At 27.0% G+C, this 27,845-nt stretch overlaps 1 protein-coding gene across 1 annotated transcript; it reads right to left on the bottom strand.

Annotated features, from left to right (window-relative positions):
* Window positions 1-107: 107 nt before the first annotated feature.
* On the bottom strand, window positions 108-27,555 carry LOC107438061 (glucose-6-phosphate 1-dehydrogenase Zw). The gene is made up of 11 exons (XM_043055253.2): window positions 27,095-27,555; window positions 16,715-16,752; window positions 14,273-14,381; window positions 11,761-11,969; window positions 9,504-9,662; window positions 8,039-8,164; window positions 7,450-7,543; window positions 4,952-5,168; window positions 3,801-4,006; window positions 2,228-2,397; window positions 108-1,493 (listed from the first exon to the last, which is right to left on the bottom strand). Exons 1-11 carry the CDS (start codon window positions 27,218-27,220, stop codon window positions 1,406-1,408), a joined length of 1,542 nt encoding a protein of 513 aa, XP_042911187.1. The 5' UTR covers window positions 27,221-27,555; the 3' UTR covers window positions 108-1,405.
* Window positions 27,556-27,845: the final 290 nt, after the last annotated feature.

Genomic DNA, 27,845 nt, shown 5'->3' with positions numbered 1-27,845 from the left:
TGAGCTGTAATGTTCAAGCTATTGCAATGGAAATGAAATGAATGTTTTTTTCTTGATATTAATAATTCTCATGCTTGTAACTGTAGTGCAAAGAATAATTCAAAACGTAACAATCAATAATCTTTATTTTTTACACAACAGCAAATCATTACACTTGTATAAATATATAATTGGGTATAACTTGTATAATTAGAGGCACAACAACGCTGTGTAAATATTAAAAAGCGATTTAATAAGTGCAAAGTAAAAATATTCTTACCGGTATTTTGTTCTCAAATAAAAAAAATTAAGCAGAACATTCATCTAAGTACAAAATTATGTTTTTAAAACCAATATAGTTTAATATGATTTTTTGTTCACTAATTAATGAAAATAAAGTAAAAAATGAAGAACCAACTAAAAAGCAGATCTATAAGCAGAAAATTTGTACATTCATAGAGTGGTGAATGCATAGAGGTAGGAAAGGGCTAGATTGTTTAGAACAATCAAAATTGTAACCGTTTATTAACTTGTGCATCATTAAATTTTCAATACGCATTATCCACATTTTCAAAATACATTTACTAAATCAACTCAACTGAAAATAGGTAATTTTGGTACATTTTAATAAAAGTTATTGCTTTTTATGAAAATAAATGTAAAAAATAAAATGTAACAAAAAAGAAACAATAAAAATTATTCAAGCTTAGAATTCAAAAAAAAAAATTTTTTTTCCATACAGAATATATTCAATAAAAGTTTATATTTTCTAACTGCCAAAATTGTTTGCCCTTCTACCAACCTTTTAATTAAAATATTTCTGTCATTTTACAAAAAAATTATATAACTCCGATTCAATAATTAATATCTGAGTTTTGGGCATGTTATTTGCAAAGTACACGCTTATATCCTTTGTAGTATAAATATTGAGTGCTGGTATCTGCATATTAAAAGTATAAATTAAATTAGCAAAAAAAAAAATTTTTCAAAAACTTTTTCTTTCACAATGTTCCTAAAACTGAAATTTATATTAAAATTTCTAAATAAAAATTAAAAAATCATAAAAATTAACAATTGTATAAATTAAACCAAAAAAAGTAATTTTCAAAGATCAAATAAACAATTAAAATATTAATAATTAAAATCAAATTCTTATATGATTCACAGTATAAAATATATGTAATTATCAATGCAAAGCTATATTTTGCGAAATGAAAAAGCAGATTCAAGAAATGATGTATAATAAATAATATATATAGCATGATTTGAAGTATGAAATCATCTTAGATCTTAAGAAATTGTAAATTGCACAAATCATTCATTAGTGCATTATTATATATCACAATATTATTAATTTCATTAAAAAAAAATCCTGCAGTATAAAATCACACATGCAAATACAACTGTAATAACTTGTCAGCATTTCCTATGGGTCATTTTTAAGCCATTTGTAAGTACCATAGAATTTGAATCCAAAACGATCAACCAATTCATCAGCTTCACTTGGACCTCGACTGAAAAAAAATGAAAGAAACTTTTAACCAACCTATGCATGCTACCTTTTCTTCCTAAGCAGTTTTAAGAGTTGCAGATTATTCATTTCTCTTTGGTTTTTTTTACTCTTTTTACAAACTAATCTCAGAACAAAATCATAGTTATTTTAATTCAAGTTCAACACACGTAAAATTAAAATTTCTCATAAAATGCAAAGCCAGGGAAGGGAGCCAATTTAACAGTTGCATATCAAATGAAAAGTAAATTAATTTAAATTAGAAAACAAAAAAATTATTCTAAACTACTCTTGGCAGAATATATCGTTAATATTTAAACACTCTAACTACATATTTACCTTAAAAATATTTGGATATAAATAAACATAAATTTAAATAGGTATAATTGAAATAATGCAAAATTATAATGTAAAAGTTATAGGTACTGTTATTTTCATCTAAATTTAGACTTAATTTTTCTCTTTCTTTATTTTTTGGGTTAAACTTTTACTGTCAATAACTTAGACTTTAAAATAATAGATCTCAAAAAAATTAAGTAATTTAAATTATCCCAACTTTATTGCATAAACAAGTAATACAGAAAAACAATTTATCAAACAATAAACTCAAAAATTGAAGGTCAACGTATAATATTTATTGTTAAATTGACAGTTATAACAGATACCTATAGACATGTATTTTATAAACATTGCACAAAATTTTTAATTTTCTAAAAACATACTAAATTAATTGATTACCTTCCATATATATATTTTACTGGCTTAGGCTTATCGTTTTCAATCTTATGCAATAATGGTGTAAATACACGCCATGCTTCTGCTAACTCATCACTTCTAACAAAATGCATTTGGCTTCCACAGAATACATCTAGAAGCAAACGTTCGTATGCATCTGGCATAATTAAATCCTATAAAGAAACAATGAAATAATTAATAGAAATTTATTTAAAATAATACTCTTATAAAATTTTAAAAAATAATAAATCAAATCCAAACACTACCACCCCATTGCCTCTATAAGTTTAAATAATCTGATTAAAACTTATTGTTTCCAAATTAATTCTTTGAGAGAAAATTTAAAATACATTTTATTTAGGATGCAATGGATTATTTAACAAAATTCAATGTTAGACAATTAATTAAAAATCGAAGTATATTATCTGTGGTTCCATATGTGCAATTTTAGACCATGCAGAAAAGCAATTGAATCATACATAAAAGCTATTTTCAAGAGATGAATGTATATTATTTACTTTTCTTTAGGATGTAATGTAACTAAGAGTATACTTTAGGGAACAGAGATCAGTTCAGACTTCATAAAAAATTACTTGGGTTGTAATTCAACATTTTGCTGAAATTTTTAAGCATGATTTATGAGGATGATTAAGCATGATTTGTTTTTTGTTTCTTTTTCATGATTTTTAAAAACGAGAAGACTTAGTTTTTATTTATGTGCAGAGCAAAATCGCTATTTAATTTAATTTGTTAAATATCAAATGAATTGTACAGTAAAAATACTAAGAAATTCATATTTTCCTATTAGAGGTGTTGTATAAATTGCAAAAGGTATTGTTCTACAGCTAATTGTTCGACTACAAAGGGCACAATTAAAAGTTTAGTAAATATTTTGAAGTTGTTAATTATATAATTAAAACTGTTATTTTCAGTAGCATTTAAAATTAATAAATCATCACCCTCTTAACAAATGATATTTTAATATCCAGGTATATTAAAATATTACATTATATTTAATTATTTATTATTGCATCAGTATGAAATAAGTATTCAAATTAACAAATTCAAATAAGGTAGAAAATATGTTTGAAGCAAAACTGAATATAAAGAAAACCAAACAAGAAAATGACTGTAATTAAAGGGAATCTCAGGAATGATTACAACCACATACATCTAAAAATAAAATGATCTGAAGCTTAATTTAATTTGTAATTCAACTGTAGAAATTCACTTATTTTAAAAATAATACACTTCAACAGCAAGCACTGACGATCAGATAAAATAGAAAAAATAATACACTTACTAAACCGAAAAAAAACACTGTATTATTTTTACAAAATATAATTGTTCCACTATTTAAATAAGGCTTTTCCAACAGAACTCCACTACACTGTTGAAATGCTAACCCTCATAGATTTTTATTAAGGAAAAAACAAATACCTGAAAGGTATGCATATGAAAAAATTTTATTTAAAAGATTTATTATGTAACTGCCAGGTTAAAATACTTATTATATATAAAATTAAAATAATAATTATTTTCAAGTCAGTTATAAATTAAAAGAATTCATTTGTACTTTATATCGACTATTGTAAGATAGATCTAGCTCTGTTTCTTCCAATTCAAATGACATTCCAGGTGTTTTAGTCATCATTTTAACATAAACAGCTTCACCAGGTTGTACTCGAATAACCAATTCATTTCTTTTACATTGTCCGTGAAAAATGTCGCCGGGTACGTCTCTGAACTGAATTCGTATGTCTGCCTTTCTTTCATTCAATGCTATAATAAGGAATATACATATAAGATTTATTTATTTTCAATAAAAAAGTAGAATCATAATGTTTCCTACTAAAACAGAAAATCCAGCTTTGCTACCATTAGAGGCCATACAAGTGTGGTGTCAAAATCGTAACTGTTTTCATTCAAATTCAATGTCTTAACATCATAATATGTTATTTTCATAAAATGATAATATCAGTCACTATATTTAAACTTTATTTGTTATTAGTAAAAATACTATATGTTACACAGTATATTTCATTTACAAAATTCAATACTTAATGGAAAAAATTATAATGGACTTATTATTGGGGTTTTTTTTATAATTTAGTTTAAAGATTCTCACATCCATTACATAATAAGTGATTTGAAATTTGATTATTGTTGCAGGCAAAAAAGAATGTGAGCATTTCTTACGTAAAATACAGAATTCCTTACATAGTATAAAATTCAATCATGATTTTAAAAAAAAATTACATTTGTGAATAAAACTACTCTGGAATATCCTACATCGGTCCAAGTTAAAGAACTGAGATTACAATTTACCAATGAAAGGCATAAAACATTACTCAAGATAATATGCTTATGCAATTTTAAAGGTATTAAATGTTCTAGAAAGTTTATTGTTAGTGGAAAGCCTATAATTTGAACTTTGGCATGTCTAGACTTTTCCTATATATGTCATGTTCTAATATTTTAAATTCAAATATTGTAATCTTAATAACAGATTAACAATAAACTAAGCACACTTGAACTGCAAAATTGCTGATAAGGAGGTAAGTTTTGAGAGCAGTATGCAAAATGTGCACAAGTCTTGTGATTCATACACTTATAAGAAACAAAATAAAAAAACTTGAAAAAATATTTTGGTAGCCTAAGATTCAGGCCTAAAGTATTAATTGGCAGGTCAGACATATGCATTGAAAAAAAAAAGCACAGTATTACCTTTGCCACAACGCAAAAAGAAAGGAACACCTTCCCATCTTTCATTATTAATAAAACAAGTAGCCATAGCATAAGTTGGAGTAACTGAATCTTTAGGTACAGTATCATCATCTAAATAACCCAATTTTGCATCACCCTCTGCAGTAGGATCACCAACATACTGTCCCAAAATTACATTTTCGTATTTGATTTCTGGCACAAATCTCAAAACTTTCACCTAAAAGGAACAGAAACTATAAACGAAGAAATCATAAAAAAACATATTTTTCAATAAGACAACATACTTTAGGTAGGAGAATTAACTTAAAAGACTTAACTTAAAAAACTTTTTTATTTGATAACAAGAAAGGTAAAATTGTACTGTAAAAGTTTTCACTAACATCGTAATAGAAATTTAACCATTCTAGGAGTCACTGAACGAAGTTGACAATCACTAATTTCAGTTTTTCTTAGTGACATATATATTAAATATTTCCAAATTTTTAGTTACTTAAGAGTTTTTAATGATCTTTACTCAGAGGTTTATCTCTAAGTTTCTCTCAAAGAAATGTGAATATCNAAACTGTTATACGCTGCATCTTCATATTTATTGATTTTAAATTTAAAAAACAGAGTAAAGAAAGATTTGAAGCAATAAAATAGCTGAGCAATTAATTTTTTTCTTCTTTTTTTCTGCAGAATTATATTCTAAAGATACTTTTCTTGTTCATCAGAAAGAAAAGAAATACTCCTGATTTTTTTGCTTGCTTCAGCTAGAATTTTAAATTGATAAAATAAAAATAATAATATTAATTCTGAAATCAGAGAAGTTTAAAAGATACTTCACTCTAGAAATTATGTTTTTTCTATCATTTTTTTAAAGAACGCTATATTTCTAAAGAACATGATAAAAAACATTTTATATTTCAATAAAATATGACTCTGAGTAGGGATTTTGTTACAAATTCAGTTATTCGGAACACCATGAAATTGGGGGGGGGAGGGGATTCCATTTTAAAAATAAAATTCTTTGGTGACCTAAATCCATGATTTTTTTAAAAAAATTTTTTAAAATCATGACATCTCATGACAAATTTTGCTCAATACTAAAATTCATGACTTTCCAGATGCGCAGATACCCTTTCTAATATTTTAAATTCAAATATTGTAATCTTAATGAAACAGATTAACAATAAACTAAGCACACTTGAACTGCAAAATTACTGATAAGGAGGTAAGTTTTAAGAGCAGTATGCAAAATGTGCACTAGTCTTGCGATTCATACACTTATAAGAAACAAAATAAAGAAACTTGAGAAAATATTTTGGTAGCCTGAGATTCAGGCCTAAAGTATTAATTGGCAAGTCAGACATATGCATTGAAAAAAAAGCACAGTATTACCTTTGCCACAACGCAAAAAGAAAGGAACACCTTCCCATCTTTCATTATTAATAAAACAAGTAGCCATAGCATAAGTTGGAGTAACTGAATCTTTAGGTACAGTATCATCATCCAAATAACCCAATTTTGCATCACCCTCTGCATTAGGATCACCAACATACTGTCCCAAAATTACATTTTCATATTTGATTTCTGGTACAAATCTCAAAACTTTCACCTAAAAAAGGACAGAAACTATAAACAAAGAAATCATAAAAAGCATATTTTTCAAAAAGACAACATACTTTGGGAAAATTAACTTAAAAGACTTTTTTATTTAACAATAAGAAAGGTAAAATTGTACTGTAAAATGTTTCACTAACATTGTAATCAAAATTTAACCATTCTAGGAGTCAGTCTGTAATGTGAATATCTATATTCACTGAAGGAAGTTGACAATCACTAATTTCAGTTTTTCTTAGTCACATATACAATATTTCCAAATTTTTAGGTTTTTAATGACCTTTCCTCAGTGGTTTATCTCTAAGTTTCTCTCAAAAAAATTTGAATATTCAAGATTTTTTATATTATATTTGTAATGATAAAACACCTTTAAAAACAATAGCATTCTAATAATTCTATCCTAAAGTTAATACATGATGCATCATGGAATACAAAATATTTAAAACACACATCACCGGACACATAACTAAAAAAAATTTTTAGAGGTAATCTAAAAATTTTTTTTTTGTAAAAACCTAAACTATATTAATCAATAACATTGTAGAAACAAATAATGACTTCATTCATTTTAAAACCTTTTAATAAATTAATTAGTTGAAAATATTTCATTAATTTGTTTCAACTAACCAGGACTTGACTATATTAATAAAATATGTTTCAAAATTTAGGCATTAGTTTATACACTCAGTAAAAGCATATGAATAATATAAAGAGATATTTTAAAAATGTTTCAAAGCTTAAAACTTTATAATAATTAATTCAATAAGTATGAAATTTTTTCCAACATAAATTAAAGCAAAAATGTTATAAAATATATATCAGCAACTTCACATTTTAGAAGTAAGGAATGAAAATTTCTTCTAAAAATTTCGATTAAAAAAAATCAAGAATCTTACTTTTTCATCTCTAATGTCTTCAGCAGATGTTGTTACAGGTTTTTCCATAGCAACTAAACACAAAATTTGCAGCAAATGATTTTGCATCACATCCCTAAATGACAAAAAATATTTAAATTTTAAATACATATTATGAAATATATCATTTAAGTTTCACATATTTGAATTATATGCTAACCTGGGATCTTTACAAGGAGCCTCCCATCAAAAAAACTTTACAAATATCATGCTGCCTGATCTACTAGTAATAAGAAATATGATCTTTGGTTGTAGGGTTCATGGCAATTAAAGTTTTTTTTTAAAAAAAAATCTAATTATCAGGTTTTTTTGGGATTATTTTATGTTTTTTTTTTTTTTTTGCGTAATGTTGTTTCATAGAAAAAAATTTAGAAATTCAAATTGAAATAATGACTTTGAGTTCTTGTTAATGTTCTGCAAAACATTTTGTTCTCAAAAAGTGAAGAAAATTTGTTCTCATATTTAAAACTAACATACAAAAAATACTACAACACATCTATGTATATTAATTCAACTTAGCAACATAAAAAATTCAACAAGTGTGTATTAGATAAAGAGAAAAAAAACTGACCTGATAATTCCAAACTCATCAAAGTAGCCTCCTCTGCCCTGGGTACCAAAGGGTTCTTTAAAAGAAATCATTATGCTAGTAATATTTTCTCTGTTCCAAATAGGACCAAAAATTCGGTTTCCAAATCTAAAATCAAGAACACATAATGCATTAGGAAAGAACAAAAGTATAATAATAATAAAAAGTCAACTCCTATAAAAAGGTACTAAAATTAAAATAAATTTATTATTAATGCAGAAAATGCATATATAAAAATTGAATGGCTAGAATTTAGATAAACAGATATTTATATTTTAATTAGATATTCCATAATAAGAAGTTTAATTATTTAATACCTTTTGTCAAATTATTCTATTCACCAAATAAATATAACAAACTGAAACACCAATTTTGGATCAGTTCTTAGAAACTGTATAACTATTTCTACAATCTGTATACTTTTTCTATTTCTAGGTATTAACTATTGAGGTACTGTATGGCTTTGATAAAAATCCTGAAGAACGAAAAGCTAGCACAAGTCTGTTAAGAAAAGTAATAAATTAACAACAAACCTTGATATACTTTCCTGACAATTAACTGTCATTGACTGACATTAATCTCTATTATTTGGGAAATTAATAATAAATTCAAAAAACTAGGACTGGACAAAGTGCATTGACAAATAAATTTAACCATATTTACCAAGTAGTTAATAAATCATCTACCTTTTTCAGAAGACCATTACTGGGGTTAAAATGAACTCATCTAAATCTTGTTGAAGAAGCTGGTCATTAATAGAAGTTTGAATAACTATTTTGGCCCATACAGCAAAAAAGACAAGATAATTTTTTCCTTAATTTAGTATAAAATAAATAAAATCACTCAACATAGAAATTTCTCTAGTTTTTAACTCAACATTTTATTTTAGTACCAGCATAATTGTATCACAATTAATAAGACATGCTTGAACGATCCTAAAACAAGAACCAACATTCTAACATGCAGGGTAAATCTCAAAATATAAATTTATTTTAATAAAATAACCTCATTTATTAATTTATTTTTCCTTATTTTCTATTTTAAGCTTTTTATTTTGGTATGTTTGCAATTGCAAACCTGGTTAACTGCTAAAATGTGACCGCCTAAGTTAAATTAGGGATCACAAATGAGGACAAAATTATAATAATTTACAATGTTTCTATACAACTTTTAATGCCTTATAAGTTTTGTTTCATTAAGTAGGTGGTTCTACATAACTTGATATTCCACCAAGTAAGGTTCTTTTTTTTTTGTTTCTGAAATTTCGGTTGCTAATATTGCACTTGAAGAGCCTTGTTGTAAAACATTAGAAAATACTCTGCTCCTGAGAACTTGCAGAATAACAAAAATGATATTTCATTAAGAAGGAGTATAGAAATGACATACTACATTATTCTCCATAAAAAAATAACTAACAATCTATGGGTATGTTTTACAGGCATCATACCTAAGAGCCATTAAGTTCTGCACCATTTCTTTTCCAAGGTAGTGATCAATACGATAAATTTCTTCTTCTTTGAACAATGATGCAAGATGTGTAGATAATTCTGCTGAACTATCACTATCTCTTCCAAATGGTTTTTCTATAATAATTCTAGTCCACCCTCTGAAAAATAAAAATTCATGAAAAAAAAACTTACAACTTTATGAAAACTTAAAAATTAACAATTATTATTAGACAAAAAGTTCTCTATGAAATGTGCCGAGGGGGAGGATAAACAGCCACAGACATCCAAGCAAACAGGAGCATTCAATCGAGGATTAAGTACACAAAAACCTAAAAGTTTTACTAGATTGCTTAGTTTATTTTTAAAAATAAATTTAAATTTTTATTAGGTGAACACTTGGATTATGCAAAATAGTTATGAAAAATGAAAAATAACTTTCAAACAAAACTAATAGAAGTTTTATCATTAAAACTTTTAATATTTTTTACATTTAAGAAAAAAAAATAGTTTATTGGAAATAATAACTTTTACAAAAAAATAATTTCTGCAAACACTTACATAAAAATGAATTTATATACTTAAATATCATTCAAATTTGTCAATGTTTTTTCTTATTGTTTAATTAGTTTGATTTGTCCTTCCCCTCCTTTCAGTGATTAGATTATTATACTCATTTTTTTAAGGAACATTTAATCAAGGAATTTTTTCCCAGCATCCACACACAACTGCACCAAACAGCGTCAACATAACATAAAAAGCTTTTGAAAATGTCATACTCTTAATGATTAGAAAAATAAAGATTCACTGATCTTACACTAAGATAAATAATTTTCAGTAATTTTCTAAACTGTTAAAATATGAAGAGTAATTTTAAAACGTTTATAACCTGCTAAACATTCATATATATTTACTTTGTGGTAAGACTATTTTATATGTTATACAACTATTCTTTCAAACTATTACTGTTTTTTCTCTACATTATCTTATGACTGGATTAAAAATTGTCACGCAAAAAATTCTTAATGAATATGATTAGCTCCAAGAGCAATAAAGTCGAAAAATTTTTGATTTTCAGTGATAGCAAAAATAAAGATAATTGTTTCATAATTTTTCTCAGTCTCAGGGGCAGTATTAGGTTGTGAAACAGCTGATAGGTCTGTGAAACATATCACCACATATTGATCAACAAAAATTATCGTTTGATACATATATATATATATTTAAGTCAGCACTAAATTTATATAAAACGCATCTGAAGGAATTATTTACAGTTTATTATTTATTATTATTGATTAAGTATTATTGACATTCAAATTCCTAACATAATGAAAGCATCATATTTATAATAAGAAGCCATTACATCTATTTGTTTAATATATTTGTCTTGATGACAAAAAATATTCCACTTTCTGTGGTGATTATTTTGTGCTATTTTTGATTATAATTTAATCAATAATACCAGCAATAAACATGTATATAAAGACAATCTGATCTGATATGAACTAAATTTGTACAGACGTCAAACTAACAGTGGAAAAGATTTATAAAACAATCTGAGACGGTTGTGGAGTAACCAACATGGATTACTGTCATATTTTTTTAACCCCCTACTGATTAAACTATTTTTTTCCAAATTGCAATAAGTTTGTTTATGCTCCAACATAGAAGAAGGTTCTTGCGTAAAGAGCGTACCCGAAGAGCGAGAGGCCCCGCGTACACTTAATCCAAGCTTGCCCTTAGTATAGTTCAAAGGTAATAGATGCATACTGAGGAAGTGGATGTGATGGTTTGATCTAGCCTGCTGCAATCAAGTGCCAATTATTTATTCTCAATAATAACTCTGAAACCAAAAGTGCATTGGTGGAACAAGCCAGTTGGTTTTACTCTTGAGTTTACTTTTGGAAAAAATCTCCAAATATGTCAGAGGCACAGAAATAGTGCAGTGCATGTGAGCACTATGGTGTCACTTACCATAGACAGTTTGCTTACAATCTCATTATAAACATGAGAAAGAATCCACTGAAAATGGATCTGAACAGACAACGAAAAACATTTCAGTTTTTCCCAAATTACAATTAGTTCAGAAAAGCATTTACAATTTATTTGTAATTGTCTCTCTATAGTACCACATTAAATATTCCATTTTGGGACAGTTAAGGTGAAATTATACAGAAATAATTGCATTTCTTACATAATTAAAACAGTTTACATTTCCCAAAGGCATGTCAAAATTTATGAAATGAATAAGAAACTAACTTTGGGGCCATGCAATTCAGCTTGACATTTTCTGTTACAGTAGCAAACACGGTGGGAGGTAATGCCAAATAAAATAGTCTGTTGGCAGGTGAATGTTTGTCTAGTTCCTTATTCAGCTTTACGTAATCTTCAGCTTTATCATATGAGCCTTGAACATATGCATTCAGTTTGAAAAAGGCGTCAAGCTTTCCTTCTTGGTCGGATTTAATCTGAAATAATAAAATTCAGTTTGATTAGAAAGAAAAGATAATCCACATTTCATTAAATTTTCATAAACATTTATGAAACTAATGGTATAACTTTTTCATTACTTAGCATCATTGAAATCTTCCAATACCAAGTTTATTTTCTCTTTAACCTTCAGAAAATTAAGTTTTAAAATATTTAAATAATTAATATATAACTATTAAAACTTAGTAAGCCAAATGAAGAGAAGTTTTCATATTAAAGTTGTATATAGAGTGGTTAAAATAAAAGTGACACAGTTTTGGTTCACGTAAAATCAATTCTGATTGACAGATGGAGAGCTTGGTATGTACGTTATATGCAGACTTAGATAAAATGAAAACCTTTCTGCAACATAAAATCTCAATTACAAAACTTTCTGCAAGCAATTATAATTAACTCTTAATTATCATAATATTAATTAACTCTTGAAACTAGTTTCAACTCTTTTGTCGCCACCTATTTTGGAAAAAGAAATTTTTTTTTCCTTCATTCAAATTTTAAAAAAATTTTTGTGTATAAAAACTTTAGTTTATTATTTAATTTTTTAATTTAATTTAACAGGAATACATATCAAAAATTTAGTAACAAAAAAATGCACATGGAACATTTTCATTTGGAAGAAACACTATTAAACCATTAAGTTTCTAAAAAATTTCAAACAGTTTCTAATTCCAGAAATTACATATCTGCACAATCGGAACATTCAGCGTAACAGGTACCACATAATTATACCACAAGGTGTTAATTTTATGGAAAGGACCTCCAATACATAAAGCTTCAAACCTTTTAGAAGAGTCTTTAGACAAACATTTGCATAATGGATGCAAATTTCCTAACTCATATGTAAAAATATCATTTTACAAGGTTTTAATCAGCTACCCATTGTATAAAATATCTGTAAGTGTGTAAAACACCTAGGTAGCATACATAAGGAGGAAGGTTGTTAATTATGAATTTATTTGAATATTTTCAACAAGTTGAGAACATTTCCTGACTTTCTTTTTAACTAAAGCAAATTTAATTAGAACATCCTGACTATCGTTAAATCCAGTAGCTGATATAAAAACATAGCATTTTAACAAATAAAGCTGAAGAAAGATAGAAAAGTAAGTCTTCAACTAAATCTTAAAATAAACATTTTTTAAGTTCAATTTAATATATTTTTTGATGTCTTATTCCATATCAATTTACTGTATAAAATGAAACAAAAATATTTTCTGTCATGTTAAATATAACATAGATAACTTCATAAGTCAATTTGTTTATTTATAAGTTTGAATTCCTTAAATTTATGAGAGAACCTTAAATTAATTTTTTTTAATTATTCTTAATTTAATCCATTTTGATTTCTATCATTTTTAACACATATTCCAATTGATTCAAGAATTCCATAAAGTTGATTTTCTTTTCTTTGTTAATGAATTAATTATTACTATCATGAAAAACTTTAACAACATACAAACTTTCCTCTTAAAAGTATTTCAAAAAGTTATTACGTAACTTTTTCTTAGTAAAAGTTTTATATATCTTTTACTAACAAGTTACTTAATAGTAACTAATAGAAAAAAACTGCATTCTGGGGAAATATTAAGTAAGACTCAGAGAATTTTCTGCATCCCTGCCCACATATTTGAGAAAATGGTTAAAAATTTTACTAGTTTTTTCTTTTGCAAACTGCAACAGAGATAGACACCGACTACTGCATTAAAATCACTTCAAAACTTCAAATCAAAGTTGGAAAGATAATTTTGATCCACTGTGAATATTAAATTATGAATTTTTATTGGTACTTTCACTTTCCAATAAAAATAGTTTAGTATTTCAAAATTACTTTTGCCTTATCTGCAAATAAAAGAAATACTTTAGGAAACTTTAAATAGTGTTTTTCTTCAAAGCATAATGAGTTTCCTAATTTTCATCTTATTCATTAACAAACATTTAACATTTGAAAATGTAATTTGAAATTGCACGTAGGTTTTTTAGGTCCTGTTAACAGTTTTTTAATGACTAATTAAACTTGAATTTTTATTTCTTTTATTTTTTTTGCACAGTTGGTGAAAAATTAAAGATCAGGGAATTGATGGCTTCAACCATTCAAGTTAAAAATTTACTAAGATGCTTTAAAAGGAATTAAATCTGAAAAAGCTAGTTTTACTTATGAGGTGACAAATGAAATACCCAGAAGAGCAACTTCAGATATCAAAGCTGCTGGAAATGGAACTGTTAACATGACACACACATTTGCATTCAATTAAATCTCAAGGAAGAATTAAGAGCATATTACTGTTAAGTATGGTTCACACTTTTTTCTGATTTCTTCAACTGTTATATTACTTCTAGCATAACCAACAAATCTTGTTTTTCCTGGCAATAATCCATCACGAAAAAGAGCCCTAAAAAAGGTAAATTACTCAGATTTAGGAATGAAGTTATAGTATATAATAATTTCATTAGGAAAAAAAAACTAGATGATAAAAAAATTAAAAGTTCTACCTGAATAATCGCACAAAACAGCTCAGAGTAACAGGATGATAATACTAAAAACTTCAAATGTTTGGTTTTAAAAACATAGCTACTTCTAATTTTGGTTCAATACATCCTTTTCAAAGCAGCAATGGATGGCTCATTGGTAAAAGCACTAAACTATCATCGTAAAGAACTAGGTTTCAAACCTCAGTTACAGCTTGAAACCTGCCCATCTTCAGAATGATGGGTAGCAGCTTGTCTGAGAAATGGAGAGGGTAGTGTACAATACTGACCACAATCATATCCTTGGTCACGAAATTGTGAGAGAAAAAAAATTTGTTTCAATTAAATAACTTTTATTTATTTTTTCATTATGAGACAAAAAGTGAGCTGAGCTTGTTATTTTCTATTTGCTTGCTATTGTCTAGTTATTACAGTAGAAATCACTTAAATATATTAATAAAGTATATTAATAAAATATATTAGAGAAATATAAAGTTCGCCCACTTATTTCCCTTTGAGACAAAAGATGCTGATCAATAAAAACGGTTAGTTAGCACAGGCTTTCTTCAACAGAATAAAATTGTTTTACTTTCGCTTTAGGCATTAAGTTATCAAGATTTAGCCATACGAAATTTTCTTATATTATGTTTCCAGTTTAGCAATTGCTAATTAAGCCAAATGCAAAATTAAGTTATAAAACTAAATGTAAAATTAAGATGTTTGCGATAAACTAAAGGTTGTATATTCGAATTTTAAATAACATTTTAATGTAATCAAAAACGAATAATTATACTGATTTATTCTTTTTTTTTTTTATTTATTTATTTATTTTAATTATTTATTTATTTCAATTATAGTTTTTTATTCATTTATTTTTTACTTTATTTGTTTTTTGCTATAAATTAGAAATGGCTACTCCATTTAATGTCATTTTGTCTTCCACCCTTACATTATTTTTTATATAATATTTAAAATACAGAAGAAGAAAAACTTGTTTAAAGCAAATGATTTTTTAAAAAATCAGGTTTTCAGCCTAATTTATTATTGCTATTTATTTTAAACATTAATTTTTGCCTTCGCAATTACGGAATTCAAGTACAAATCTCATCTTTTTGGAGCTTTATAATTTCTTTGAGTCTCGTGGTTTTGGAGATTTTTTTATTTATTTGAAATACAGCTGCTTTTTTAATACAGCTATCTTTTTTCTTTAATTTCCAAAAAGGAAAAAAACAAAAAATTTCTTGAGTACACACGCAGCCTCTGGCTTTATGTCACTAAATATGATTGACTTCCTTTTTAAAGAAATTTCTTGTGCTTTCAAATACAGTAGGGAACCGATCATCCGGAAAGATTGGGACCATCGCTATTCAGGACAACTGATTTTTCCGGTTTTCTGAATCGCTCCAAAAAACCGTTTTTTTTATTGTTAAACCCAACTAAAAAATAATAATATTTGGAAATAATCTTGAAAAAACGAAGTAATACACTAATGATTATTTCCAAAATGATGGTAGGGTAAACATCTTTCAAAAAAGAAAGAAAAATACTAAAATCTTAAGAGGAAGAAAAAAAAAATTTTTTTTACAAATGGCGGGAAAATTTAACAAATTTCGTTCAGGTTTTCTGATTTCCGGATAACGGGTTCTGTACTATACCAGACGCTTTTAAGACAAAAACTGATTTTTCAACACTTATAACACCTTCCAAGAATTTACCCTTAATATTGCCTATAAAAAAAAGGTTCAAAATCATCAAAAAGATGCTTATTAATATTTAAAAACTGTAAAACAGAAGAATAGATTGAAAATCTGATGCTTCCATGTAAATTTGAATGAATGTGCCAACTGAAAAACTAGTTTTTACATTTGTTGTTCAATTAAAAAGTCGTATATTGAAGAGAAATTTCCATACAAAATCATCAAAATACGAAACGCTTAGAAGGTTAATTACACTTGGTTGACAAATTGTTCATGTTCATAAAGCACATAAAAACCAATTAACATTTCTTTCTATTACAATTATATTGGCTTCTTACATTTCATAGGAACCTAAGAACCAGAGCTGTTATTGCTTCAATAATAAATAAATAAATAATTCCCTCTTGTTGTTTCCTTAACTTTATTATTATTGACTATATGTCAGAGTCTTGATATTAAAAACTATATGGATATTAAAAACTGCATTGGTATTTATGTTGATATAAATTAGAATTGCAATAAACTTTAAAACATTTTATAGTCAATCAAAATTTATTTACCAAAGGGTTGGATAAATTTTCTTCTTTGCCAAATCACCCTAGGAAAAAAAGAAAAGAATTTCATTTACTAACAATTTCATAATATAAAGATAAAAAAATTAAAAGAAAGAAAAGAAATAATAAATAACATTAAAGGTGTTTTATCTTTATATCTGCTCTATTTTGATGTTATATACCAATAACTGTTACGTTCATAAAATATCATTAAGATTTTAAGTGTTTTTGTTTTATATTTATTTACATTAACGTTATTTGAGGTTAGCTCATGTTTTCAAAAGTAAAGTCAAAAATCATAACCTTCAACATACCTTTTTTATATATTATATCAAATATGGAACTATGTGTTTCATAACTCTACTCAAAAATGCCCCTCCACCCCGAAAAAGTTCCATGGTAAAATTGCCCAATTAATAGAAAGACTTTTTAACATTTATTTTTTTTAATTAACTAACTACTTTTCATTATAATGAAAAATAATAAGTGCAGATAACTTAAGTAAATTTCAAAGGATGCTTAATTTTATAGCATGAATTTTACTATATAGTATAACATTCTTAATCATCTTTAAAAATAAACTTAGAGATCCTAGTAGTTTTCTAAGTCATGAAAGATTAAAAAAAAAAAATAAATAAATGGACGAAAATAAATAGAAAAAAGAGACCTATTGTTTTACATGTACATTTCTTTAAAGTAACTTAAGAAATAAAATTGTTTTATTAATAACAATTGCAAAACTCAAGTCTAAATTGATATCATAAATATAAATAAATACTTGTACACCAGAACAATAGCTAGTTTTGGCAGACGTAATACGAGTTCATAAGCATCACAACAAAAGAAAGAAAATAAAAAATTAAAATCATATCCCTCAAAAATCTCAATTCACATCTTACTTGCAGAAAACATTGCTAAAAGAATGATAAATATGAATACTAGATGAATATTAATTACATATATAACAACTAATTACAATTATAACAACTAATTAATGTGCTAACATGTCAATGAACTACTAAAATAAATACAATACTATAGGATAAAATACTAAAATTATTAAAATTCAATAGCTTGATTTTTTTTATTATTTAAAGTAAAATATTATGAGCGATGAAATGACCTTTTGTAATCACTGCCTTTTGTGTTATTTGGAATAGTTATCCCTAAAAATCTGCATGCTAAGTGTAAACATTAATAAGGCAGGAACTGTGAGCGAATCCAAGAAATCCAGTAGGAAACGAATCCAAGAAAGATGAAAGGAAAGATGTGATGGCTTTTCACTTTCATACAAGAATTAAACCGGTTTTATAATTTTTTATTATTTTAAATCCTGCTCCCACGTTTTAACTCCTTAACGATCGGTTAATTTTCAAGAAAACGGTCATAAAAGTACCTATTTTTTTTGGCTTTTGTATTTGTATTAGGTACGTATTTGATTAGTGCTGCAACTACTTTAAAATAAACTAACTATTTACAATTACCTTAAAAATATCCTGTTACTGCCATCAGGTGTGTAAAATGAGAAATAAAATTTTTTCCGCACAAAAGAAATTAATTAGTTCTATTCTTATTGGCGCGTTACTACTGAACACTCCAGCCCGTCAATATCACGGGAGCGAGATATAGCGGGCGAAATCTCACCCCGTCATTTTCAGGGGAGCGAGAAGGAAGGCGTTAATAAACTTTCGTCTGTACTTAAGTATTAATTTTAGTCGGTGCTAATTTGTGTAGAAAAGGGATGCCTTTAAGCCTTAAAGGCAACCTTAAAGTTTAATGTATCCGGCTGGACAAAAATATGCAATTACAAACGAAAAGTTCGTTTTTTTTCTTTCCTCTTTTCATTTTTTATATTTGAATTTTAGTTCATTAGCTTATCAAACACCTCTAAATTTTAAACATGAAATTAGAGCAGTTTTGTTCACATGCAGACAGCCGAAACTAAAACCGAAAAGTAAATCCCGAAAACGAAACTAAAATGTTTTCGGTAATGCTTAGATTATTTGGACTTTTTTTGATTTAAATAAATTATATTTTAAGACAAATAAAAATAATTTTCGAATCATAATTCTTTTGTTCTTGTATTTAACATGAAGACAACTTGATTCTGACAACCTTATTTTCTAGCATTTTAAATGCATTTTCTGCAGAACGTTGATTTTGAGAAAATTTCTTTATGCTAACACACACTACAAAAAAAATAATAAATAAATAAAAGTTTATTATAGAATTCTTTGAAATTTTGTATGCAGATTTTGTATAATGTTATCGATGTTTTGAACTTAAAGTAAAGCTAAGATTTAAATATGAATTTGTAATTCGTGTGGAGCTAAGTAAGAATATTTAGAATTTTTCTTTAAAAATTCAATATTAAACAATATATATTTTGCGCTATTTTATTGCCTTTTTGAAATTTTTTAGGTTTTAGTTCAAAACACAGGTAATCATGTTATTGACATAGGAAAAAAAATTATTTCGAAATGTATGCTTTACAATTTGTTATTAAGTAGTTAGAATGACCAGGGGTCTGTCCAGACATATTGTGAAAGGCCCGTTTTTCGAGAAATTGTGAAAAAATTACTCACATTCTTTCAACCAGGGTCCGCTTTTATGAATTTGTGCAAATAGGGTCCGTTATTGCAAAAAAAAATTTTCAAGGAGTTTTTAAATTGTAAAGAAATTAAATTTTAAAAAATAAACAACAATTGCTCCATCTAAATTAGAGATGCAACATACAAATATTTGGTATTTAGCCTATACTGCTGAACGCAGAATTTCGGACGAATAATGGAAGAATCGTCTGCCGAAGACAAAACTTAATTTCGTTTACATCCATCTTTCTTGTTTTCTGCCCTGGAAAGGGTTTATTCGATTAACAAAATGATAATGAAGATAAACAAATTTGTGAAGGGTCCGATTAAAAGAAAAATCATTTTCTGAAGGGTCCGTTTTTAAGTTAAAATATTTTGTGAAGGGTCCGTTTTTATGAAAAGATATTTTGTGAAGGGTCCGTTTACGGACCCAAATTTCTTCTAAACAGACCCCTGATGACATTAAAATTTTGTAGATTTTGAGCACAAATTTGCCCTTATTTTGAAAAATATTTTATAAATTCTTAAACTTTACTTTAAACTTATAATTTTTGGACCCCTGTTTACCAAAAATAAAATTACAGTTTTAATTATAAGCCTTTTTTATAATAATAATAATAATAAAAAATTGTGTTGAAACCAGTCAGATACCTTAAATGTTAGCTGAGAGGAGGAGAGATATTAAAAAGCCGTTCGAAAAAAATAGGGCTATAAAATGAAAATAGAATTTCAAAAATTTCAAAATTTATTTAAAAAATAAACAATTTTGGAGTTCTTAAGGTCACACTTGGGCAATAGCTATTTCAACGGCATATTATGGCAGGTGGCGATGGAAATCGATAATTTTTTTAATTTTACTTTTTCGATTATTTATGGCGAAAATATTGCCGACATCTATTTAATAAATATTTTGGAGGAGGAAAAAAAACGACGTCATATTGAGATACGTATTTGACTAACATACAAACGGAATCTAGCATTGAAAGTTTCCTTTTAAACTAGCGCAAGATTATCGGTTAACCTAAATTCACATTTGAAAAATATACATATTGCAATACGCATCTAATCGGAGGAAGCTAAATAGTACACGCGTTTAGTTCGCTATTTTAAAAATAATTCAAAACATATAAAATTATGTATATGTAGATATATGTTTCTATTTATTATAAGCGAGCACTAAATTTGCTTTAAAAAAAAAGAGCCTTTATCGGTAGAGAAAATCACGGCGGTGTCCCCCCTTAAGAGAGGTCAAGAATAAGGTGTAGGCGATTTTACAACAAATTTGAACAATTGGGAAATAAAAAAGTGAAACTTTAATAATGCACTTCACTAAATTAACTGTTTGCATTCGTCCACGACAAGGTCATTCTTTCATAAAATAAGTTGTTAAGAAACTACCGGCCTACTTTGCCATCGACCTATATCTCTGATTTTGAAAGGTACTCAATAAAGTCTGACTAAATGCCGGTTAAAATCATTTTAAAGTGAATGAATTCTATCTCGTTAAATGATAAACAAAAACTAAAACAAGTGAAAATAAGTAGTTCTAAACCCCACCCCCTCAATCAATCAATTTATAACTTAGACATATCAAACATTATTCTCAAACAGGTTCAAATTCAGTACAGTTGATCACAGCACGGGTAAAATTGGGAAAAATCAATATAACATCTAAAAAAAGATATAAATAAATAAACAAAACTGTCACGCAAAAAGCGAGGTCAAAAAGAAATGATTAATTTGCTCATAAGAAAGTTCTTTATGACAAAATTTTTCTACTTACTTTATAATTACAATTTTAGATATGTATTAGATGCAAATTTAGAATTACATACACATCCTTTTGTATACAATTTTACAACTAGATGTTAATAGTAAAAATATTCAAATTTTTACTAAGAATGATGTTAAAAAAATTGCATATACATTTTCTTTAGGCAATATATATATATATATATATTCACAAATTCAACTTTAGGAAAAACGGTAGTTTCACGAAATACTTTTTCTGAAAATTTTATTTTTGTATCCCTTAAGAAACGATAAATCTATATTTTTACCATGTTTTTGTATTGATTTTTTAATATAATTTTTAATTTTTCACAAATTATGTCTTAATTTTCACAAAATAGGTACCTTTCAAAAAAACCTAGACAGACCCCTGTATATATATATATATATATATATAGCGACAAGAAAAGAAAAGAGAGATAAACGAAGAAAGTTAAGAAAAATAATAAGTTTTATTTCCTGCGCAATAACATTCAAATACATAGAACCCATAAAATAAGTTAAATATGCAAAGAATACAAGGAGAGAGAAAAAAAATTTCCAAAAAGAAAATTTATAATTAAACAAAATAATTTGTAATTTTTTTTTTAAATTAAAAGAAAAACATTTAAGAACCGAAAACAAAATATATATATGTGTGAATTTTTTTTTTTTTTTTTTTGAAATAGAAAATGAATTTTTTCGGAAAAATCACAATGTAAGTTTATTATAAGCCGATTTTTTTCTATTGAGAGCATAATTATTTTCATCCTACTTTAAAAAATAAAATTATCATTGTTGTATTTAGATTTACTTTACAGTCAACTATCCTCATATTTATCAATAGTTATTCTTAAGCTTCATGACTGTACTTTTTAGAGTAATATTTTTCTACTTTTTAGAACATATTTAATTCTGAACTTGTTGTCTCCTTGGACTTACCAAAATATACTAATCACAACAGGAGCAGAAAAGCTTTGCAATTGATAATATTATTTTGAATTTATACAAATCACTTCGCTTAGGCAAATAATTATAATCGGCGGGGGAGGTCGAAAAACTATTATCACAGAATTTTTATGAACGGCTGTCATTACTTTGAAACAATGAAACTCAGATATTTAATTTGACCTTGGAGAACCGGATGATCAGTGGCGTGATAGACTCTTTTTCATAACGTGCCTTATTTTTTTTACTAATTTTCCTTTATAATTTCGGATCACGTGATTCCAAGCGGATTGACAGGTATCCGATATTTCTCCTTCTCAAAAGTTTACATTTCTCTTTTTTATCTTTTCATTAACAAGTAACCGCAAAAAAAAAAAAAAAAATTTAACAGCTATCGCGATAACGATTGTTTTGCGTTGAAACATTTTCGAGGTTTACTTAACAAAATTGCACTAAATCTCAGCGTGATGGAGAGGAAGCCAGCGAGGCACGTGTATTGCATGAGCCCCTCCCGGTTGCTTTAATGTCACATTCGTTGATACAAAATATATATATGAGGAATTATAATTTATTTATTTTGAGTAAATTAAAGCTATGTACTATATTTACATAGATTTATGCCTTAAGCGGGTAATTGCCGGGTTAGGGAAAACGGAGAGGTCTTACGTAAATACGTTAAATTTTATAAACAATAACAAATAATCATTTTTATTCAAGATCGATTCGAATTGAATCACGAACAAGAAATTAAAAAAAATTTCTATAAAAGAAGAGCGAAAACTCTGCAAACGATAATTATAAATAAAAAAAATAGACTGAATACTGAATTTTCAAACTAGTAAATTTCATAATTCTAACAATAACACAATACATTCATTTATAACAAAATACGAAAATAATATATGAAAATATTGCGACCTTAGAACTGTAGCGTTGACAATTCAAATAATTTATTTAAAATGTGCGAATAATAAATGTGTTAAAAACTTACAATGATAATGACAAGAAACACAAATTAAAATTTTTATTTTTTTTTAAAGTATTTAAATGAATATTTTTTAAATTTAACTACATAAAGATCAAGGGAGCCCATTTTTCACAGAGATCAGGAGGTCCAAGCCCATTTTTCACAGAAATCATGATTGCCATCTGTACATTTTAAGGATCAGTTCTGGCACATCATAAACTTGAAAAATTGGTTCTTTCTGAGAGTTATTACACGCGGTTTTTTTTTTCAGAATTAGCTTTATGCTCATAAACCTTTCTTTCCCTTGATCTTCACATAACGTTAGTAGTGGAATTTGTATGCTCCTGTATAACGGCCAAGCACTTTTTTAACCCACTGACGGTTCTGCATGCAAAAAGTCGTCTTCAACCTGCAGTCTTCTCCGCATAGCTAAACAGGTTTTTCAATGTTATTAGATAGAGAAATAATGTATTGGGGAGAAGCATTCTCCCAATTTTGGGCGTTTTCTAAACCACCTATGCGTTAAAACTAACAATTGATATGACGCCTTGTGTTACTCAATCACTAATGAATTACAAAACAAATTTGCTCTAAAACCATCAATTATGACAAACACTAATTCATTATGGTTCAGCGATTTTGCATACTCCCTATATACGCAAAAAATCGAAGAAGGCATGAGGGAAAAAAAAAAGGTTAGGCAGAGTCCTAACAGTTGTGCAGTTTTCTATCGCGGAAAAACAAATGACAGGCCAGCTGCAATTGGAAGCTACAATTTGGAAGGGAAAAAAATTCTTTTTTTTTTTTTTAAGTTCATAGTAGAAGGAAAGAATGAAAATAATTCTGAGTATCAAACTATTACATTGCTGCTTCGCTTGGTGCAAGCGATATACTCGTTAAGATTGTTTTAGAAAATAGCAGATTCCCGCTTTTATCTCACAGAAATTTATTGACATTTACAAAAAGTTTGTTGAAGAATGAGAATTTGTTACAGTTTGGGGAAAATGCCTCGAACACCAAATTTGATGTTAAGCATTAGTTGAAAATGTTAAAACTTCAGATGTCGAATGAAAAAATGATAGCAGAAACTGAAAATGTGCAAAACAATATCTCTAGAATGGAGATTGTTTTAGACAAACTACTTAATTTCAAATTCAAAAACTTTCGTTTTAACATGATTAGTTCAGGATTTCTATCATACTTATTTTCGAAAATACAACAACTCAAGAGCATGCAATCAAATTTTGAAGCTTACCCTATGCCCCATGCATCAGCATTTTAGTTTAAATTTTAACTAGCACTGCTCTGGGGGAAATAACTTATAGCTTAAAATTTTATACCAATTAGTTACCTCAAAATTATGTTTACAACATTAGCAAGAAATGAAGAAAACACAGATGATGGAAAAACACACAGAGTCAATAATCAAAAACTAAAAAGTTCTTACTCATCTGAGAACTGCTCTTCTTTCACCCTCTTAGAACTTTTTTTTTTTTTTTTTAGAATCTCCAGTATAATTTTTGTACTTCTTTTTAAAACATTTCATACAATTAAATTTTAGAATCTCACCTATGTGAGCATTAGAAATTCGCATAGATGAAATCCCTCACTGAGGTTGTATTTTACCCTGTTACTCCCCTAAAATCTTAATTTTTGATCTCATTTTAATCTTTTCGAATTTTTCTTTTTTAACTTAACACATCTATTTGGTCTAGTCATTAAAAAAAGGCACTCCTGAATCAGGATTACTCCTTATCCTGATTCAGGATAAGGAGTGATCCTGATTTATTGTTTAAGTACTTCAGGATTACTTCTGAAGTGGCTCTTTCATTGATTTCCCACCCCCTGTGACTAAGTTTGTTATTTTTAGGACATGGAACAGAAGATGAGTAGAAAACAACTAGAAAATCTGGACACAAGCCAGAAAGACCACAACAGACCCACATGCTCAAATTGAAATAACACAATTCTAAGGAATTTTTACTAACAAACTACTCTTAACAGAAACTGCCAAGATAGAAAGATATCAGCAGGGGTCTGTCTAGGTTTTTCTGAGAGGTACCTATTTTGTGAAAATTTAGACATAATTTGTAAAAAATTAAAAATTATATTTAAAAATCAACACAAAAATATAGATTTATCCTTTCTTAAGGGATACAAAAATAAAATTTTAAGAAAAAGTATTTTGTGTTCCTAAAATTGAATTTGTGAAGGTACCGCTTGTGAAGGTACCGTAGTAAATACAGTCTGGACAGACCCCTGATCAGTTAAAATCGGATTTAAATAAAGATTTCCAAAAAAGAAACATGCATGTTAAATTCATTTACCATACAAAAAATAGCTGTTGCATTAATAAAGAATATGTAATTTATATCTAGACAAACTAAATAAATAAATAAAAATTTCATTGACTCTCTCTACATGTATTAACCCACTTTTAGTGCAATATAAAATTCCTTTGACAAGTATAACATGATTTCTACGACAAATTTTGATACAAAACTCTTAAAAATAAGATACATTGCTAATAAACCTTTAGTTCAGTAGTTCAATATCAGTTTATTAATTAACAAAACACTATTAGATGAACTAAAATAGTAAGTATATTACCAATACATTAAAATATTGCCAAGAGTGAATGTTGTGTATATTAATTCTACCTTACATCTAAAAGAAATACTATGATACTTTAGTAAATTTATATTTGATATATATGACATATAACTTATTTTAGTACACAGTATAACCAGTCTAGGATACATTATGGATGCCTTTATGCTTTAAGCCATTTCTTCGTCAAAAAAATAAAAAATAGTTGATTATGCTTATTGTGAATACACATTAGTTCATAAATGCAAACTATATTTAATCTGAAATTGAATAAATATTTGCCCAATACATTACACAATACTTTTGATTAAAGAGATCCACAACCCAAAAATTTTAAAAATAAGGACCAGAAAAGGTCCTTATTTTTAAAATTCTTTTATTACTTGAAAAATAAACAATTCATAATCTTTTAAATGGGAAAAAAGTTATGCTTACATCTCAATTGAAAGAAAAGTCTAGATTTAATCCTTTTTACTTATTTAACTACATATATGATGTTAGAGGGCCCTGATCACAATTTTTAGTTTTTACAAATTAAAATGAAATACATAGCTGACAACTTGTATGGTTAATGAGAAAGATTTTTTTTTTTAAAAAAAAGTTGAATTATAATGTGAAGTAGGAAAGTTTTTGTAAATTGAAAACTTTCACCAGCACTTAAAAGCGTAAATGATTGGCTAAATCTTACACAAATATGTTTGAATTACTAAATTATAGTGTTGGAGAAAACAATTCGTTTGGAAACATCAAAAATTAATGTTTAAACATGAAAATATACATGGTACCTACTTCCACTAAAAGAAATTGTTTTCACTGACCATAGAATTTGGCAACAATTAATGTATCTCAAATCTTATTAAAAAAAATAACTGTACCCACACAAAAAATTTATATATTTATATTCACGTTACTTAGCTTTTATCTGTTTTCAAGAAACTTGTAAAGCAGGCTTAAATTCTAAGCTTTTCGAGCAATAAAATGAAAATTATTAAATTTATTATTAAGAGATTTAAAAATATTTTTAAATTAATGCTAAAAATACAATTTACTTTTGAAGATTTTCATCCAAAATAAACCAAAAACTATAAAAATATTAATGTTTTCAGTTACATCAAAAATTAAAAACATCAATTACTTTAAAAATGAGAGTGTTTTTTCTTTTTCGTATATTGAACATAAAAATATAGAATGATTACATGCATTTAAAAAAAAAAGATTGAAAAATGCTAATACTGTTAACATATTAGACTAATTATATAAATATGAAAAATTATTTTTGGTTGTATTTTAACTTTTTTTTCTTACTTTTTCTGCTACGTAAGAAATTGGGGGAAAAATAGTCGATAATAGAAATAGAAAAAAACTTAATCAATAATATTTTGTTACATATATTTTCATGAAATTGTAGAGATAATAGAATATGACGAAAATTTAATTACACAGTATGGTAAACCTAAATTACCGGTATAAATATTTTAAAATTAAAGAAAAATAACTCACCGAAGCACCAAGAATGATGAAAACATAACAGGATTCTTCCTTAGGCTGCTTTTCCAAATGTTGAAGTGATTCCTTCAGTAATTCAAGACATCGTGGAGAAGCAATAGTTTCGTTATTTTCATTCATATTTAATCGGAAGGCACAAACTTTCTTTTGGTCACGGGAAGTTTCAACATTAACAGAACCTTTTTCAACTTGAAAGGAGCGCGAATTAACAATGCTTTGAACACAACCCAGATTGACGGTTCTTTCTATTAACTGCTAAAACGTAATTAAAAACAATCAATTACGAGTAAAAGTGATTCCAATGCTTAAACAAAGTTTATTAATGCAGAACTAGCGAGTTAATTAGTGCAAAACTCAAGTCTCCGTTTACTCCATGGATGATTAACGCAGCGTAGAGATCAACAAAACACGAAACTCACACTACTGCTGTCTCTTCATGTCACTTTACTGAATTTAAACCGGAAAAGCAGAAATCGGAAATCGTGCTGACTTTCATGTATCTTTCCGCGAATGTTGTTTATAAGGCGATGTGTTAACAGGCTCCTTATCCTGCTCTTCTATGGAAAGAATACATTCTTTAACACCCCCCTCAGGCATTTATTATTCATAACATATAATGGATAATATTTTATCGGTGGATTTATTTAAGCTTTATTAGGGGTCTAAATATTAATTGAAGTCGAAAGAATTATTTCTTTAAAAGAAATATATTGATTTTTAATACCTAATTTAAATGTGTTAATTG

This window comes from Parasteatoda tepidariorum, chromosome 2 (genome assembly GCF_043381705.1).
Source record: "Parasteatoda tepidariorum isolate YZ-2023 chromosome 2, CAS_Ptep_4.0, whole genome shotgun sequence".
Taxonomy (NCBI): Eukaryota; Metazoa; Arthropoda; class Arachnida; order Araneae; family Theridiidae; genus Parasteatoda; species Parasteatoda tepidariorum.
Note: the sequence above shows the minus strand (reverse complement) of the source record. Positions and strands in the feature narration are given on the sequence as shown.

Bases quoted from the DNA above. Each gene is read 5' to 3' on its own strand.
- LOC107438061 (XM_043055253.2), bottom strand. From the start codon at position 27,220: ATGAATGAAAATAACGAAACTATTGCTTCTCCACGATGTCTTGAATTA. The intron at 8,165-9,503 runs GTATGATGCCTG...TCTTGATTTTAG, and splicing joins CAGAACTTAATGGCTCTTAG to ATTTGGAAACCGAATTTTTG. The intron at 2,398-3,800 runs GTACAAATGAAT...GTTTCTTTATAG, and splicing joins CTTACAATAGTCGATATAAA to GATTTAATTATGCCAGATGC.